The following is a 19,148-nucleotide window of genomic DNA, read 5'->3' as shown; positions in this document are numbered from 1 at the left end:
TTTTATCATTCAGTCCACCTTTGAAATCCTAACTTACTGTACAGTTGGGGGTAGGTGCTAAATCAAAATTGATGCTAATTTACAGGCGGGTATGAGTGTTATAGGTGAAGCTTTCATAAATTTGAATTGTTATCGGTCTGCAGTTCAAATCTGAATCCTGGTGGAGTGCAAGCTAAAAATCTTAAAAAAAACATTACATAAAATTTCCTCAAAGGACATTCTTTTACATTCTAACCCCTGTGAACATTTGGAATGTAGGCAACAACAACATCGGACAACTGATTTCTTACAGCTAGGCGTCATCTTGTCATTCTCAGCAGCTGCTTCTATTTGTGGCTGTTCTGTTGGATGGAAAGGAGGGGCCGAGAATAATCTATAACCAGCTAGACATTACCAGTGGTTGTCACCACCAAAATCACAAAAATCAAAGCAAGTTAACGTCTTAATCAGCAATTGCTGATAGAAACATAGTTTTATACTATTATTATTTTTCTACCTGTAACCTGTCAATTTAAATTCTTTAATTGGCGTTGGTAGATTGATCAGATGACTGTTACGTTTGCTGAAGCTGGGTGTGGAAACCCATTCATGCCCATGTACTATGTGTGGGGACATTGGCCATATTTACACTAGCTAGTTGAGGTCATTTTTTGAAATTGGCACAAAAAATGTTTTGAAAAGTAAAAACAAGTTGGTTTTGATTCACATACCTTTTAAACTATCAGGCTTTGTTTGTTTTTGGTGTACATTTTCATCGATGGAGTTTAAACCGTTGGAATTTTGAAAAGTGTAATTATCGATGTAAATACTATATTGATAAAACTTAATTGTACGTGGAGTTTACATTGATTTTTGATGTAAAACTTATTCTCCATCCAAAGGAATGAAAATACGGACAGGAAGTGGAGCTTTTACACCAATCCATATTTACACTGAAAACAAACACAGCCTTAAGGTTTATTCGACTCAAATTGAGTTGTTTTTTAAGCTTATTTGAGTCAAGTAAGGAGTTTTCCTACATCAGATAAGGATTCATGGGGATTGGCCACGTGTCCAATATCTTCCACCAGCTTATACCCCACCTTGTACTGGGGATGTACCCAACTATACTAGCTATTCAGACCTTTGGTTCTTGATTTTGGGCGCTTGGAAATACGTTCCTTATTTCTATTTGATTCTTAATTTTTCTGAGTGACCTTTGTCCTACAGTTTGATGCTTCCACCCACTTTTATCAGTGTATGGAACAACGGGTTATATCAAGAGGCCAGCTTTTTTCATGTATATGAAAAATGGGTTAGATGAAGAAACCAGCTTTTTAAAGCTAAAGGACCTTCAGTTGAGGGACAAAGGTTCTGCTTTGAGGGGAGCACTTAGAAATAAATATAATAAAAAAGAACACACAGAAGGTTTTCTTCTGGGTAAGTGCTAAAACAAAAAGAGGAATGACTGGTGTGTGAATAGGAGAGAGAGAGAGAGAGAGAGGGGGGGGGGGAGGGCAGGTCCCTGACACATGGACTAAATTATTCATGGACAACGAGTTTTGTGATCAAATCATCAAATAAAGCAAGAAATGTTTGTGTTCATGGTGTTATCAACATCATCAATCACAAGGGAATGGGCGGGATCCCATGTCTCCTCATACAAATCCCTCCTTTATAAAATGTTGGTACCATGAATATGTTTTGAGGTACATTCGAATTAATCACTTTCACTCAATTTTAGCATTACTATAAGAAACACACTAAAAATTGTAATCACTCCACTCCGCCTTCTTTGTATTTGGTACTATAAAATTATAACGACCATAGCCTTAGACCATAAAATGGAAGTAAAGAATATAGTTTTTGAGGTATTTTAACCTTTTGAGTGGTCTTCTTATTGAAATTGAGCATATTCAAACTTTTCTTCATAAAGAGTAGGTATATTCAAACTTCAACCCAGAATTGTCTTTAGAGTTCAGAGAAAGTGGTTTTATCACTAATTAACTAATAAGATTATTGGCTATAGCCTGGGTGGGTACTTAAGATGGTTGATTATTATATTTCCCATGTAACAGGAGATTCACCAAACACTAAACAGAAACCCTGTGATCATTGATTTATGGATCATTGCTGTCAGATCCGTGAGGTGGGTCGACTGAAATTTTAAAGCCACGGAAGAAGGAAGGAAAACCCAGAAAAAAGGGGAAAGGAATGGGAAGGATCAAATATAATTGAAGACATTAGAGATGGGTATGATGAGAGACAATTCATGGTATAAAGGTACAAAATAATTGGTGGGGAGGGAAGGAGAATTCCAGCATGGAGTGAGGTCTGAGATGCAGAGACAAGGTGGGGTCCAAGGGTGTCAACCAGTTTGTATGCTTTACGATGTCTGCTTCTGGATTCACGTCCAAAACCACATAATGTGAGCTCGTACTAGTGGTCAAACAGAGAAGTAGCTCCCCCTCCCCAGTCCCCAACCACCAAATTGAATCCCACCAATCGGTAAAAGAATAATTATTTCCTACTCATTCAGCCATCACTGGCGCATGTGTTCATTTCATTAGGATCACAGTCAATTTCTTTACAAACTAGTTTGACTCTCTTTTGGCTCCAAAGCCAAGCCCTCATTACATGTGTTTGTGTGTTTCGTGTGTGGTTTTAAAAACAGTGTCTAGCCTGACAGTCCTGTGCAAGTGGAACATTTGCAGTGGGTTTGGACCATCTTTTGATGCTCGTCACCTGTGTCTCATCAGTGGATCCCCTAATATGAATACAAAACAGTGTTTTGAGTACATCTGCAGTTCAGTCAACTTGGAGCTTTTCTAGGGTTCTATTAACTTGGTTGATCAATACTTTGTTTATATACACAACTGTGTTTTGGTGTGGGATATGACATATGAGGAAGAATACTCTCTCTCTCTCTCACACACACACACACATATCCAGTATGTATTTGAGGAGCCATCAGCTGTGCTGTCCTTTTATCTTCCTTATCTTTAGTGGGACGCAATCAATCTGATCAAAAGATGTAAAATCAATCTAACTAGTCAAGAGCAGAAGAGATTAAAGTATGGAAGAGGGGGGAAGGACATGAGATCCAGCCAAAAGGGGGAGAGAAGAATTGAACTAAATCTCTGATTGAACATGTAATGTTCTGTTCTAAGAATGCACGAAGGAAATGGATTTCTCGATGTTGTTCCATCAAGAAATGGACTATACGATCTAATGGTTTGGCCAACCCCAGTTGCCCTCAATAATTGGTCCATTTTCAGTGACTAAGGACCGACAGCCTTGGTGTTTTCAGTTATTTATATTGCTAACTATATCATAATGGTTTAACTTAACCAAGTTTATATTGTATTTGTATTTGAATATTATTGTGCATGGGACCCAGTTGTGTTGACAGTTTGAGGACCTACTTGGTTCCAGGTGTGTGGTGTACAATGTGCATTTAGCAAAATGAATGGCTGTAACTGAGAATGATCATAGCCCCATCCCCATCAATTACATTATTTTGGATGATCAAGGGAATAGTTTCAAATGCTGTTAACAAAAAATCCCCCCAAGCCGTAGATGGCACGTGCACCATGTGTAGAATATGATACTATTAGCCTTATACCAGTATTATATAGTCTGTATCCGGAGAGGGACCTTAGATTTCCAACTTGGTGCTTGGTTCTACGAAGTACACCAAAGAAGAATCAGCTTACAGAAACTCTTGGACTTAGATCATCTGTTCTTAATCCTAATCTATTAATGAAACTTCTGGAGAGAGAGATTATTGGATTCAATTTCTATATCCATACACAGATTATGATACAGAGTGATGTGTACTTAGGACTAGTAGTAGTAGCAGTAGGCAAGTAGCATAGTGGGGTGGTGATTTTCTCTCATAATTATAATAATTTGAGAGAGAAAAAGGGGAGAGGGTGGCAGCTTTTGCTTTTAAAAGTATTTTCCTCTTTGATTAGTTTATATGGGATGGACTGACTCATGACTGTACAGACTGTTTGAGTGTGTTGTGGAATCAATAAAGCAAACCCAAGCCGTATAAAAAAAGAAAATGAAATAAATAATCTAACACAACAAAGATCTCATGAAATGCTGCTGCATCACCAATCTCGAGCCCATGCCTCGAGATTCCAGTATTTTTTAACTTCCATTCAAGAGGGAATTTGGGACTTAAATGAATGGCAAAACCCAGAGAATGTTGGATTCCTACTAGGGAAACAAAGAATTCCTCTCTCTCTCTCTCTCCTAGTATTTTTCTTCTTTTTGTGCCAACTCTATTTATAGTTTTATTACTATTCTTTTAACAACGCAATAAACACACTTACAGACAACAATTCCTATAAAGCTCAAAAGAAGATCCGAACACACGCGCGTAGCACCCATATCTAGACCATTTGATGACTTACTATCAAAGAATTTTGTTCTGGATTTCTGAATTTTAATTGCTATTTTTTTTTTCTTGGCTTGCTTTTGATTTCAAATCCTCGGAGCAGCAGAATAGAAAATTCTTTCTTCCATCATTTTCTAGGCAATTGCATGATTGAAATACTATGAATTTTCGAATTCTCTCCTCCTTTGAGTTTATCTAGAAATAGTTTATTTTCTGTTTAAGTTTCTTAACGTTTATATATTCTTTTTTTTTTAAGCTTTGCTGAACCAGAGTGGCAGGCATGTTAGTTCTCTCTTTATTACCGAATCTCTGGTCTTTTTCTTGGGTCTGACAGAGTGTGTGAGTGAGAGTGATTTTCTGGCATGGGAAGCATGAGGCCTTCTTGTTGTTGGCTCTGATGTAAACCTTACCTAAACCCGAAGAAACCCAACTCAAGATTTATTCTTTTGACTCCATCAAACAACTCCTACTTGCTCCCTACCAGTTCTCTATATCACTGGAAGCAGGTTTTGGCACCTGGATATCTGGTTTGTAAACCTCTAGTTCAATGGGAACCATGAAAAGGGATGTTGTATTATGTCTCGTGGTTCTGCTCTGGCTTTGGAGTCCTTCAAGTTGTCTGCTGTCTCCCAAAGGCGTTAACTTTGAAGGTAATTTGTTATTTTTCTCAGTTTCTTCAACCAGAGTATGTTGTTTGTTCTACCAGATAAGTAGGAAATGGAGAGTTGATGAGGTGGGCTTCTTTGTTTCAGTGCAAGCTTTAATGGGTATAAAAGCTTCTTTGGTGGATCCTCATGGTGTTCTTGATAATTGGGACGGAGACTCTGTCGACCCTTGCAGTTGGACCATGGTCACTTGTTCCCCTGAGAGTCTGGTGACTGGACTGTAAGTCTTTATGATGTTGTCACACATTTAAAGAACATCAGCATTTAATGAAGTTGTACGAAAGTTTAGCATTCTGCATGTGTGAAAGAAAATTTTTGGAAGAGAAGCTCAGAAGTTTCCACATGGTCTTGTTGCAGAGGGACTCCAAGCCAAAATTTATCTGGTACTCTTTCTCCAAGTATAGGGAACTTGACAAATCTCCAGATTGTGTAAGTATCCGCTGGGAATTCTACTTTGAAAGTCTGATGAAGATTCTTTTTTTTTTTTCTAAATTTGGTTTTATCATTGGGTTCATTTGTAGGCTCTTACAGAACAACAACATATCAGGGCTTCTTCCCCCTGAGCTTCGAAGACTCTCAAAACTGAGAACTCTTGACCTTTCCAATAACTTCTTTTCTGGTGAAATTCCCACTTCGCTAGGCGACATGAAAAGTCTTCAATACCTGTGAGTAAGAAACTTTATAAACTGAAAACTGATCTTTTTTCCCTATGGATTTTGTTCTCTGTTTGCATCTTCTTCTATGTCTTCACCAAACTCTTTTAATCTGATCGTGGCTATTGGAATTGGGATCAGGAGGCTTAACAATAATAGTTTATCTGGAGCAATTCCTTTGTCTTTGGCCAACATGACCCAGCTTGCCTTCCTGTGAGTCTCTCTCTCTCTCCACACATACACACGCACAAACAGTGGAATTTGTCTGAATAAGGTATCTTGGTTTATGCTACGCCGCAGGGATTTGTCATATAATAATTTGAGTGGACCTGTTCCCAGGTTTCCTGCTAGAACATTCAAGTAAGTTGCTGTTGAAGTCTTTCTTTCTTCTTAGCTATTGAAAGTTTTTTTTTTCTTATTTTTATTTTCAAGGAATAAGGGATGATTCTGAATTCATTCCTGTTTGTTTCTCTTTATCATAAATGCAGCATCGTGGGAAACCCTCTGATTTGTCCAACAGGCTTAGAGAAAGACTGCTACGGGACGACACCTGTGCCACTTTCCTTCACTTTAAATAGTTCACAAAGTACGGATCTTTAACTTGATGGGCTGTTGAAAGTTTCTTTCTTTTAGGTTTCCTTTTTTAGAATTAATTTCCATACACAGTGGTTCTTATACTGGGTAAGTGATCATTAATGGAGAACAGGATTGAATCTGTCATTAGTTCTGTCTACTAATTTCAGCTCTTATCATTCTTTGTTCTTAAAGTTACAGTTGGTTTTTCTTTTGAACTTCCTTTTTCTTCACCTTTAATTTTTATTACATGATTGCCGAGCCTTTCCTCTTCATGGTTTTAATATACATCTTATAGGAGCACTATCTCCTGTCTTCTAATTATTGCATTCTCCTTTGCTTTTTACTATGTATTTCAGTGATATTTCAGAAATTTAAGGTTCTAGTTTAAAAGTTTCATCCTGGCTTTTATTACTTATTTATAGCATTTCTGCATATCCATCCTTGCATTCTCATGACCATTTATTCTTTCTGCCTCTTAAGGTACTCAACCTTCAGGAAGACTGAGAACTCAAAAAGTAGCTCTTGCTTTTGGATTGAGCCTAGGCTGTGTTTGCCTGCTTATTGTTGGATTTGGATTTCTTCTTTGGTGGAGGCAAAGACATAACCAGCAGATATTCTATGATGTCAATGGTTAGTAAAACAGGAAAAAAAAACTAGGAGAAATTAAGCAGTAGCCATTGGCTGGACTTAAAGCTCAGTTTGGAAGGAGTACAAATACAAATTTGTAGAGTGCAAAACCCTGTATTTTATATGTATTTGCACTGCACATATTTGTATTGTACTCTTTCCAAACTGAGCCTAAGTACTTAACTAGGGCAAATTAAGTATAAACAGTAGCTATGAACTGGTTAGTCCATTCATCTTAAATTCTCTCTCTTGAAAATTTCAGATCAACATCATGAAGAAGTTTGCCTTGGAAACTTGAAGAGATTCCAATTCAGGGAGCTTCAGATTGCAACCAACAACTTCAGCAGCAAAAACATACTTGGAAAGGGTGGTTTTGGGAATGTTTACAAGGGATCTCTCCAAGATGGGACCATTGTGGCTGTAAAGAGGCTGAAAGATGGAAATGCCATTGGAGGGGAGATTCAATTTCAGACTGAAGTTGAAATGATCAGCCTAGCAGTACACCGGAACCTCCTCAAGCTCTGTGGATTTTGCATGACACCAACAGAAAGGCTTTTAGTTTATCCTTACATGTCCAATGGGAGCGTAGCGTCACGTCTAAAAGGTAAATAAATCTTTGATATGCAAAGAATTCCCATGGTTAGTGTCTAGTTGAATTCTGGATACAGAATTGGACCTTAAATGAGTTTCCTATTATAGGAAAGCCAGCATTGGATTGGGCAACTAGGAAGAGAATAGCCCTTGGAGCTGCAAGAGGTCTATTATACCTTCATGAGCAGTGCGATCCAAAGATAATTCACAGGGATGTGAAGGCTGCCAACATATTGCTCGATGACTACTGTGAGGCTGTAGTAGGAGACTTTGGATTGGCAAAGCTTTTGGATCACCAGGACTCACATGTGACAACAGCTGTGCGGGGAACTGTGGGGCACATAGCCCCTGAGTATCTCTCCACCGGCCAGTCCTCAGAGAAGACAGATGTCTTTGGGTTTGGAATTCTCCTCCTCGAACTAATTACGGGTCAGAGAGCTCTAGAATTTGGCAAAGCAGCAAATCAGAAAGGAGCCATGCTTGATTGGGTAAGCACTATGATTGTAGAATAAATACCTTCTTCTCACTTTATACTTGTGTGAATTCATTTGTTTCCTTGTTCATGTATGCATAAAAACAGGCTCAATCAAGGAATAAAAAGGTCATTATCCAATGCTGGCCCCAGTTATCCAGGGTCTGGGAGGGGTATACTGGAATCAGGATTATTTTAGTAACCACTCTCAGACTCAATCATGTTTTCTCATGCATACAATACAAGGCCAAGATTTTACAATTGCACAAGCAATGACCCTTGATTGAGACCTAGGCTTAATTGAAGAATATTAAGATCCTTATAGTTAATTTTCAGGGACTTAATATAACAACCTCTTATAATGTTTGGTCACCCTTGGTTGCAGGTGAAGAAGATTCACCAAGAAAAGAAGCTTGATATGCTTGTTGACAAGGATCTGAAAGACAATTATGACCGAATCGAACTGGAGGAAATGGTTCAGGTGGCGCTATTATGCACCCAATACCTTCCAGGACACAGACCTAAGATGTCTGAAGTTGTTCGAATGCTTGAAGGTGATGGGCTTGCTGAGAGATGGGAAGCTTCCCAGAGAGCTGAAACAACAAAGTGCAAACCCCATGAATTCTCCTCATCAGAGAGATACTCTGATCTAACCGATGACTCTTCATTACTTGTCCAAGCAATGGAACTCTCAGGCCCAAGGTGAATTACTTGGCATTGACAAAAGGAAAAGAAAAAAAAAATTCAACCAGTAGTGAAACAAATGATAATAAGGAAGAATTCCATTATTCTAGCTGTCTAGAAGAATCTGGCGTACATCAAGAGAGTTTGTTGTATAGTAGTGAAAGTGGTATATTAAAGCTTTCAAAGGATTGCGATATGTACAGGATGGGATTTAAGAGACTGACATTATTTAGATGGAGTTTTCCGTTTGCTTTTTCCCTCAGTTGAGTGAAAGAATCTTCTTTGGGGGAATATGCAATTAGGGTCATGAGATTGAAAGAATAATTCCTTGACATGGGTTTTGTTTGTTTCCTTAAAATTTCAAGCCAAAAGAGAGATATAACAGAGATATGATAGGAGTTTATGAGTATGGAGAGTATGTACCATATACATTTTTAATTTTTTATATGAAATTCCATCTTCAAGGTTTGTTATTGGCGTTATATGCAATTATCTATATTCTGTACAACTAATGGAAAAGAAAATATTTTCAAGAGATTCCTTTTTAACTTTTTCTTCTTCTAGCTTTGTACATGTCTTCCAAACCTCTTCACATGTTCTGCTACATCCATATATATCCACATATATTGCGCCAGTCCATCTTTGTTATATACTGACATCATTCAATTTATCAGAATGGTTTTTGGCAAATTGAGAGGCTGTATCAGACACCCGGTTTTTTCATGGAAAAAAGAACGGCAGTTGGCACTGTCAATCTGCCATTCTGATGATCTTTTATCTTTTTTTGGGTTCCTCTGAAAACGAAACTAGAACTTAACAGAATCAGAGAAACCATAAGAAAATACATTAATTAGCAGAAAATCTCTTACTAGGCGCATCTAAAATGGATTATTGGAATGGAAATATTAATAAAACTGTGTGCATTTGGCTTCCTTTCTATTCTCGTTAGCATCTTCTCAATAAATCCATTTTGAAACATCGATTTTTCTAAATAATTAAATGAAGAAGTAAATATTAGTTTTATCCTGAGCTAACCTCTTGAACCTGCCTAAAGTAAATGGTATGTTACATTTTCTAATTCATAGCATCTTTGCATCTCCCTTTACATGTTGGTAACTTCACCTTTTATTGGTGGACAACCATTATTTGAAAGATAAAATCTTTTAATAGAGTAAATTATAGAACCCTTCCATGTACAACCCTGCGTTTGGTTTGATACAAAGCACCCCCCCCCCCCTCATACTAGTCAATATAACCTTAATGAAGTAGTCACATATATGGTTTCCGAGCTCCTTGTAGGTAGGGGTGTAAATGGATAGAATTTGAATTGAATCAGATAATAATGGATAGTGAAAATTAATATTCGAATTTGAATTCGATTAAATATTAAAATATTTCGATTCTGTTTGATTTCGACCAATTAATTATTTTAGGTAATTAATAAATATTTTATTTATATAAAACATATAAATATATAAACTATGTATATATTTTAATTAATATATATATATATATATTATAAAATATTTAAATATTTTATATGTTATATATAAAAGTTAAATAATTGGTTGAATTCGGATATTTATCAAACCGAATCAAGTTATATCCGAATTTGAATCCGATTAGTTATTCAGTATTAATAGGATATCCAAATTCAACCAATTAGATATTCGAATCATCTGAATTTGCTTCAATTACATCAAATCTCAAGTTTGAAATTGAATTTTAGAATATCGTTGACACCTCTACTTTTAGCATTTAAACTTATTAAGCTCATCATATAGATGCCAATAAAAAATTGAAAATACTATAGGGCCACGTTTGAACATTAAAGTGACCTTCATAGTAGCCAAATCCATATATAAGATATCTGCTTTTTCAGCCCAGAATGGTTGTCAATAGAACCCCCTTATCAAGGAACCGAAAAGAAGTAGAGAAAGAAAAAGAAGGAAAAGCAAATGCACAAGGTAAAGGTACAAGTACTGTTTTGTTATCATCTAGATGCTCCTCTTTTGTTTGGTAAGATATCACATAAGAAGTACTTTCACATTACCTGAATCCTATTTTCTCCACCTTTCTCTGAGGTGACAAAAAGTAGTTTTTTTTTTTTAATAAAGTAACATGCCCTATTTTGTTATTGACACTATCTTGTTAGTGTTATAGGCAACAAAAGCACAATTAAAAAAACAAATTTATCTCAACAACTATACGTATATAAACATGTTTCACAGTATTAATATCATGAAAACATAACTGTATATCATACACATTCAGGCTATAAATGCTGCACCTTAATTAAGACCACTAAATAGACTCTAAATTTTGTAAGGTGTGACATTTTGCTGTGTTTGGTTGCGGTGCAATTCTATTTGCACTAGTACAAATGTATGGGAAAGCCAATGAAGAAATTGCAAATTTTGGTTTAATTTTGTTTTGAGTTTCACTTTATACTACTTGGGGTCTCATTTTCCTTCATTTGTACTGCAACCAAAAGTAAGGTAAAGTTTGAAATAAAAACAAATCAAAATTTGTACCCAAATCATTTACACTATCATAGTTTTACATCAACACAAAAAATACAGCCTTGGGGCCAATGGTGGTTTTGCAATAGCGATTCTGTCAATCTTGCTTCTGTACCATAGGTTTTACAAATATATAAATATAGCTAAAATGCCTCAAATGAGAATCCATTTGTGTAGTTTATTTCGGTGTCCATGAAATTAACATCAACACAGATGGGTACAGAGCAAGTGCAGCATGAGGCCTACTAACCATATCACGGAGAGTCTGCAGTTTCACGGGTTTGATCTCACATCTCTCTCCACTAGCTATGGAAATGATGCAGAGTGACCATTTCAATTATAATTTTTCTTTCCATTTGTGAGATTACATGTATTAGTTAAGTGAGCCATAGAAGCAAATATACGATATAACATGTTTTTTTTCATAGAATGATAAACTTTGCTTATAACAAGCTTATAGTAGTGAAGAAGAAGAGACCCATGTGATGCACAGGCTGTTGTTAAAACCTGCTCATAAGTGATTATTGCATTCATTTCCTATTAAAAAGGAAACTGAATTGATTGTGGGTGCAAAGATGTGTATAAATAACCATTTTTTATTTATTTTTAGATTAAAGAACCCAAAATTTTAAGTTTTTTTTTGGTAAAAAGAATTCTAAGAGGGTGGGGAAGCAATATGAGGAGGAGAGAACATAAGCTGACCTGGACAACTGCTTTTTTAAGTATATAAAATAGATAAGCTAATTAAGCATAATAAAGCTATTATTGATAGCTTTATTTGTTAACTTATAGAAGATTTGTGTTTGTCATTTTCTTGATTTGTCTATCTGTTCAACATGGAGCTGCTGGCCTTTTGTCCAAGTTAGCTGATATCAGAGATGAGGTGATTGGGACGTAGAGAGCCCCCCTTCTGATCAATGATGTAATGGAGAAGGCCCCCTCCAGTGGTCCTAGTTCAATTATCAACCAGAGATTTCGTTTTCAAACGCTCTCACTTCCCCCCACCAAAAATAAAGAAAGAAACTTGTATGGATTCGCATTTTGGTGAAAACCCAAATCAGGAATTCTTTTAGATCGAATTCTAACTTCTCTGTTCAGTTTCAAATCGGTATTTGGATCATCTCTAAATCGGCAATCACATAAATATTGTAGTTCTTGCTTATGATCTTAAGATCCTGTTTGTCGTTACAACTTTTCTAATTTGTAAAGTGCAGGTATTACCGCTTGAAATTTAAACTGATTATTTGTTTCTTGGAAATGGGTTTTGTCCATGGAAAGAACTTTATATCCCACCACTAGAGGAGATAAAGCTGACTAATGAAATAGACTATGCTTCGAACTTTATGAGTGTTGGGTTTGGGGAGGAGAATCCGCCATTGAAAGTGTTTGATCAAAGTGATTTTCAGTTTGACATTGACCTGGCATAGGGATTTCCCATATAGTGCTAGCTAGGCGGGTTCAGACTTCAGAGTTCCTTACTTGGGCAGTCGGGTGAGGACCATAACCGGAAAAACATTTGCTGTTAGGGGCCAACAGCCTATGCTGTTGAGAACATTTTTGGGAATGCCACGTTACCATAGAGTGGGGTAAAATAGTAATTGTCTCATATTTCTTTTTAACCATAAACGTAGACATGGCTTTAAATTGGTGAACGTGTCTAGCTTAAAAATGCTCTCGACAGCTAAAATTAACTCACTTGAAACTTAGTGAGTCCGGCGGATTAGTTTTGGCTGTTGGGGCCCAACAGCATAGCCACAGGCTGTTGAGACAGTTTCTGGACAGTTTACCTATTCACGCCCGTGCTTTTATTTTTAGTTAAAATTAATTAAAATGTAATTATCAATTTATCTATTCTCATAATAATGTGGCATTTCCAGAAATTCTCTCAACAGCATAGGCTGTTGCCTGTTGGCCCCCAAGGCCCAAACAGCTAAAGTTTTTCCGAGTCTGGATAGGCTAGAAACAAAATGGGCTAGACAACCTATCAAGAGAGAACACATCGTACACATGGGCCCATGTGAAATCCTCTTCTTTTGTACGGTGGTATGAAACATATCTATATCAGAGCAAATTTTTAGGTTTGAAGTGCGTGGCTCAATCAGTAGATGATCAGCCTCCATGAAGCATGAAGGAAGGGATACCGATTAACAAGAAGGTTCACAAATTTGGCATAAGATATACAAAGTTAACAAATTTGCTTTTATCTTCACAGGATTTTGTTGGTCATTAGAAGAGACATCACCTTTACATCCACTCCCATTGTTTGGATAAGATGCTTAGGCACAGTTTGTAAGTGGTGTATATATATATATATATATATATATATATATATATATATATATATATATAGTGGTTAAGAAATTTTCTCATTGGTTTGAACTTTTTATTTTATTTTTATTTCATGTCATTTTTGAAACACCAATGAGATGCTCTTTCCAAGAACCTAAATAATCTCCTCTTCTAAAATTTCTCCTAAACTATCTCCCCCAATTTCTCTAAAATCATCTCTAATTCCTATTTATTATCTAAATTATCTCTAATTCCTATTTATCCTCTCCCCTACTTTTTATCTATATCTATCTAAAGAAAGTTTGGATTGAAAATTTAAGATTTATTTAAATATTCTAACAAAATTATATGATAACTTTGAAATATTTATTAAAAGCACAAAAAATAAATTTATATTTTTACGAAATATATCACAAAATTATGCACTAACAATTTAAACTATGTTTTTTCGGATTATCAATTTAAATATTTTTCAAATATTTAATCATATGTAATGCCTTTAAATAAAAAAATTAAATATTTTATAGATTATTTAAATATTTATAATAACTAGATTTTAAATAGTTAAAATAATGGAATTATGTAATAAATTTAAAAAAAAAATCTTCAAAGTAGAATAATAACTACAACATAATATTCAAATTAATTATAATTTAATATGTTACAAAATTAATAATGAAATTAGATAATAATAGAATAAATTATGATTTTATGAATAATTAAATTCAATAAATAATTGATATTTTAAAATTTAAATATTTTACATAATATTTAAGTATTTAAATAACTAAATATTTAACATAACTAGATTTTAAATAGTTAAAATAATGAAATTATGTAATAAATTTAAAATAAAATTCTGAAAATTAGAAAAATGATCATAATATAATATTGTAAATAACTAATTTCACATATATCATGTAATAATTCAAGAAAATAACTTTCAAAAAAATTAAGATTTATTAATAATAATTTTGAACTCTTAATTTGTATTTATTATATAATTATATATAATAAAATTAATATTTATTGTATTTCAGTAATTATTTATTATTTTCGTTATAGATGTTTCAACGATTATGTATAAATTTATCTTGTTTTGTTATTTAACAGAAATTTTCAATAATTATTGAAGATTAAACTACTATTATTGAATTTTTTTAATTTAATTTCCTGTGCTTATTGTATTTATTGTATTTTTTTTAACTTATTGATTAATTGATATTTATTAGATTACACTATTATTTGAGATTATACTATTTATTGACTAGGTTAATATATTTTTAGTACTTATTGTATTTTTTTTATAACTTATTGATTAATTAATATTTATTAGAGATTACACTATTATTTGAGATTATACTATTTATTGACTAGGTTAATATATTTTTAGTACTTATTGTATTTTTTTCATTACCAATATTTTCAATAAATGTGTATTTCACTATAAATTTTCAACAATTATTGGAGATTAAACTATTGTTATTTATCGGAGATAAGACTATTAATTTAGTTAAAATTATGAATGTTCATTTGTTGGTTCGGTCCGGCTGTAGGCTATTTGGCCAACCAAATTGACCTAGTTAGGTTGGGGAGTTGGTCAGTTGAAATCGACTGGCATTTTGTAAAAACCGATCCACTCAAGTTGTATCAATTTGGGTCGATTTTCACAAAAAGTCAATCGGTTCAAAAGATTTAAACCGAAAAAATTAAATTAAATTTTAAAAATTACAATACAATTATTAAAAAATAAATTTAAAAATTTAGATTTATGAAATAAAACATTTTAGATTAAGAAATATGGGAAATTTCTCACCTTTTCATATTAAAAATTATATTTAAAATATAAAATATTAATATATATGCATGGTTAGGTTGTTCGATTTTGGTCGGTTCACAAATGGCCAAAGTGAAACTGATCCAACTTGGTCAAGTTGGAAAATTTGTGAACCAAACTGACCAAAAATACTAGAAAATCGACCAACTCGAGTCAAGTTGATTGGGTTGGTCGATTTCATAAGTTTGACGAATAAACCTAACTGAAATTAATAATTGTTATTTTTCTTTTATAAAAAGTTTATTAAAAGTAGTATATAAAATATGAATAATTATTAATTATTCAAAAAGTTGAAAATATAAAACAATTGTATACTCTTATGTGTTTTTATTAGGGACATTTACTAGAACACACCTTATAGTTTTATATATTTACTTAAACTTACCTTATAGTTTTTATTTTACTAAAGCATCCCATATATTTTACAACATATTTCCTTAGTCAACCTTTCATTAAGTGTTGCTTATTTTGCCATTAGGCTCATGATTTTTTATTCCAAAAATACCCTTAACACTTTTTATACAGAAAACAAAATTGGCCAAATATAGTCAATAGTGGTTGCTTGTGTCTTATTAAGGGCAGGAATGGTATTTTTATTTCTATTTTCTTTTCATTAAGTGTATTTAAATGAACATTAGTATTAATACTGTCATTTTCCACTATCATCTAATGGAAGATCGATTAAATCCGTTGCAAATTATAAATGGTGTCGTAGTAAAATGCTAAATATAGAATAGATTTTAGTAAATCCATAAAACTATAAGGGTATTTTAGTAAATGACCCTTTCTATTATTTATCTTTCGTTTAATAAACCTCGTACATTGCATAGGTCCCCGCTAGTACAAATATATAGAGTGCAAAATCTTGTATTTTATATGTATTTATACTTTATATTTATACTCTTTCTAAACTGACTAGTGAGTATTAATCTCACAGCATCCATTTCCAGAAAATACACGGAGGAAACTTGGCCCATTAAAGCATCGTACCTAGCCCATTAATGAAAACGATGTCCGTCTTTCCCTTAGCTTTTTTTTTATAATTATTATTACAAAAATACTAGTGATATATTTTTAATTTAACCCATGAAATAATCAGCACGTCCAATTATTTAAATATTAGCATTAATAAGATGTACAGCGTCATAGTCAATTACTATAATGGGGCCAGCCTGTTTGAACAAAGGGGTCTAAATTGAGGCCCATGTTTGACCCATGAATCTATATAATGAAGCCCAACACCAAATCATTATGAGCCAGACGCCATCCGGGCTTCTCTGTACATAGTTCTGAAACGCAGGCAAAACCAAACCTTCATCAAAACCACACACACCAGAATAATTATTGCATTATCGATCATCTAATAACAATTTCCAAGATTTAATTAATTTTGCATCAAAGTAAGAACAGGGAGTCGCAATAACTCCAGATCAGATTACCAACTTACCTGCTGCGAAGTAGGAAGAGTGAGTCAATGCAGATGTAGATCAATCCAATGGAAGGCAGCTGTGGTCTGAGACTTGTTTGATGAGCCTCAAATGGGATATTCATTCAGCAGAAAAAGAAAGAAATTACAGTGGTTAAACAGAAAATAAACTCCTTTTCTTAGCACTTTCTTTTATTTGACAAATCTTAAACTAAGGAACAAATCATATTCTTAAGTGCTCTGTATTAAGAAAATATCCCTAATCACATCATCAAATTAACAAAAATATAAAATGAAGAGCTAGTAAGGAAATGATAAAAAAAAAAAAAGAAAGAGAGAGAGAGATTGAACAACTTACAGCCTGTACTAGATTTTCTCACGAAGGAAGACCCAGAAGAATGAAAGAAGACAGAGAGAGAACAAAGGAGCTAATGAACTTGCAGGGTTTTAATAAAACTGGAGAGTGGAGAGAGAGTGCATGTTAACGTTAAGATCTTGCGCGCGGGCGGAATACTATTTCAAATCCATTCATTAAGAGGGTGCCAGCAAGGCAGCAAACTCCGCTCTCCACTATCGCCGGTTGTTCGGATATTTGGGATCCGTTTCGGCGTTTCCGTTCACCTTCACCCAAATGACGAGCTTTTGAATTTTGAAACCGAAATGGCTGGGGCTGGCGAAACACGTCTCAAGTGAGTCTTCAAGAATCGGTCGAGATGGGCAAATATGGCGAAACTATAGGTAATAGGGGGCTGATGGGCAAGAGCCTATTTCCAAAAGTAACTCTAACATTCCTTCCAAAAAAACTTGATAGAACGGATTTTTTACAAGGGCTAGAATACTATTTTCATTTTTATTTTCTTTTAATTGTTTAAATCGATGTTAGGGTCAAAATTATCATTTTCACTTTTACCAAACAGAATTTGCTGATGTGGTTGTTTTTCTTTTCAAAAACAAAAACAACCATATTGTCAAGTCAAATATCTCTGAGTAAATTAATTGCAAACTGTAGGGGGTTAACCGCTATTCATATACAACTTAGGCTGTTTTTTTCAAATAACTAAGCTTTTCTAAACTATAGGAAGGAGTTCAAATCTCCTAAAAGAAAAAAAAAAAAAAAAAAAAAAAAGCATGCGAACACACGGAGAACATGCATATGCAAAATTCCTGTCATGTTCTGATCAAAGGATCAAAATATTGATACAATTCATCAAGGTCATGGAGACTCATGGATACATACTGATACATACACTCTTGAATGTATGAAAAGACTTTTTATTCTACATTGTTTGGAAAAGGAGTAAATGTAGAATATATCTATAGTTTTGCTCTCTCTATAGGTGGAGATGCATAAGAGGAAAGCACTATAAATATTCCTATGCATGTGAGGGGGGTCGGGGGTGTTTTTCACACGCATACTAAGTTGGGCCGGGCCGGGTCGATGTGCGTGTACATGCACGCTACACCGGATTTTTTCCTTTTGACCGATTTAAACGTTTGACCTTTAAATTTCAATTTTATTTTTTGTTTTTAATTGTTTTTCTGTCCGTTTATATCTCTTCCTCTCTGTGTCTTTTTGAACAGATGCATTGTTCCGAAGAGGCCTTTGTCTGAAAGGACGCTTTTGTATTCATTGAGTGATTGAGAAACACTCTATAAAAGGAGTGTCAGTCTACCTAGTTTTATACAACACTAGTACATTAGAAAGTATTCTCTTTTCTATTAATCTGAACATCATTCTTTTGCAATCATCCAGTTGTACCGTAGGAGGCAAATGCGATTTTAAGAAAAGTGACCAAGTGGCACGACTCAACCCTCATCTCTACAAATTCTCAGTCTTGTCGTTCTGCAATACTACACTCCTACAAGTTTTCAGTTTGGAAAACAATTACCGATAAATTCAATTCTGCCTTTATTACTATTTTTTCAACAAATAGAGAGAGAGAGAGGAAAAATGGGTTCCTCAGGATTGGTTCTCATGATGTTTGGCTTGATGGTCGGATGTTCTTTTGCATAGTCACCTGCCATGAGCACCGAACACCAAAGAGTCAAATAATACGCATCCCACAATTCTCACACCATTATCAACCCATATATGCTTATCATCTTCCCCTCTTCTTATTCCTATTTCTAGCTTCCTTATTTGTCTTTTTAGCTTTTTCATATTCTTCACAGTTAATCCAAATCTAGCTTCAACAGGTAAAGTTCCAAAATTATTTTCTATTTTTAAACCATTTACAAAATTTATTTGACCCAACTATTACATTTTGCCTTGGTGAAAACTGAAAAGAGACTTCAGACCATCTCATCGGATTAATGCCCCAGAAGATGTATTCAGTGCTCTTTTTTCTTGAAACCGACCTCGTATAAACCTTGCCGGTACACATCTCACTGGTTTTTGGTCGGCCAACTGTTTCTAGTT

The 19,148-nt window shown here is 34.4% G+C and overlaps 1 protein-coding gene and 1 long non-coding RNA gene across 2 annotated transcripts; one reads left to right on the top strand and one right to left on the bottom strand.

The window, feature by feature from the left end:
• Nucleotides 1-3,988: 3,988 nt before the first annotated feature.
• LOC148854642 (protein CLAVATA3 INSENSITIVE RECEPTOR KINASE 5-like) lies at nucleotides 3,989-9,137 on the top strand. Its single transcript, XM_088986624.1, has 11 exons — nucleotides 3,989-5,037; nucleotides 5,140-5,272; nucleotides 5,410-5,481; nucleotides 5,574-5,717; nucleotides 5,847-5,918; nucleotides 6,006-6,065; nucleotides 6,194-6,291; nucleotides 6,762-6,911; nucleotides 7,171-7,512; nucleotides 7,608-7,987; nucleotides 8,357-9,137. The coding sequence occupies exons 1-11, from the start codon at nucleotides 4,935-4,937 to the stop codon at nucleotides 8,675-8,677; spliced, it is 1,875 nt and encodes a 624-aa protein (XP_088842750.1). The 5' UTR covers nucleotides 3,989-4,934; the 3' UTR covers nucleotides 8,678-9,137.
• A 7,214-nt stretch (nucleotides 9,138-16,351) lies between these two features.
• Nucleotides 16,352-17,502, bottom strand: LOC148854641 (uncharacterized). Its single transcript, XR_016112297.1, has 2 exons — nucleotides 16,751-17,502; nucleotides 16,352-16,592 (listed from the first exon to the last, which is right to left on the bottom strand). It is a non-coding gene; the product is annotated as an uncharacterized LOC148854641 (long non-coding RNA).
• Between the last annotated feature and the right edge of the window lie 1,646 nt (nucleotides 17,503-19,148).

Source organism: Nelumbo lutea, chromosome 4 (genome assembly GCF_056320005.1).
Source record: "Nelumbo lutea isolate HS-2025 chromosome 4, American lotus-T2T, whole genome shotgun sequence".
Classification (NCBI taxonomy): domain Eukaryota; kingdom Viridiplantae; phylum Streptophyta; class Magnoliopsida; order Proteales; family Nelumbonaceae; genus Nelumbo; species Nelumbo lutea.
The sequence above is the reverse complement of the archived record's forward strand: the minus strand, read 5'-3'. Positions and strand labels throughout refer to the sequence as shown.

Coding starts and splice junctions, on each gene's coding strand:
- LOC148854642 (XM_088986624.1), top strand. CDS start 4,935: ATGGGAACCATGAAAAGGGATGTTGTATTATGTCTCGTGGTTCTGCTC. Junction 5,718..5,846: donor ATGAAAAGTCTTCAATACCT/GTGAGTAAGAAA, acceptor AATTGGGATCAG/GAGGCTTAACAATAATAGTT. Junction 5,919..6,005: donor ATGACCCAGCTTGCCTTCCT/GTGAGTCTCTCT, acceptor GCTACGCCGCAG/GGATTTGTCATATAATAATT.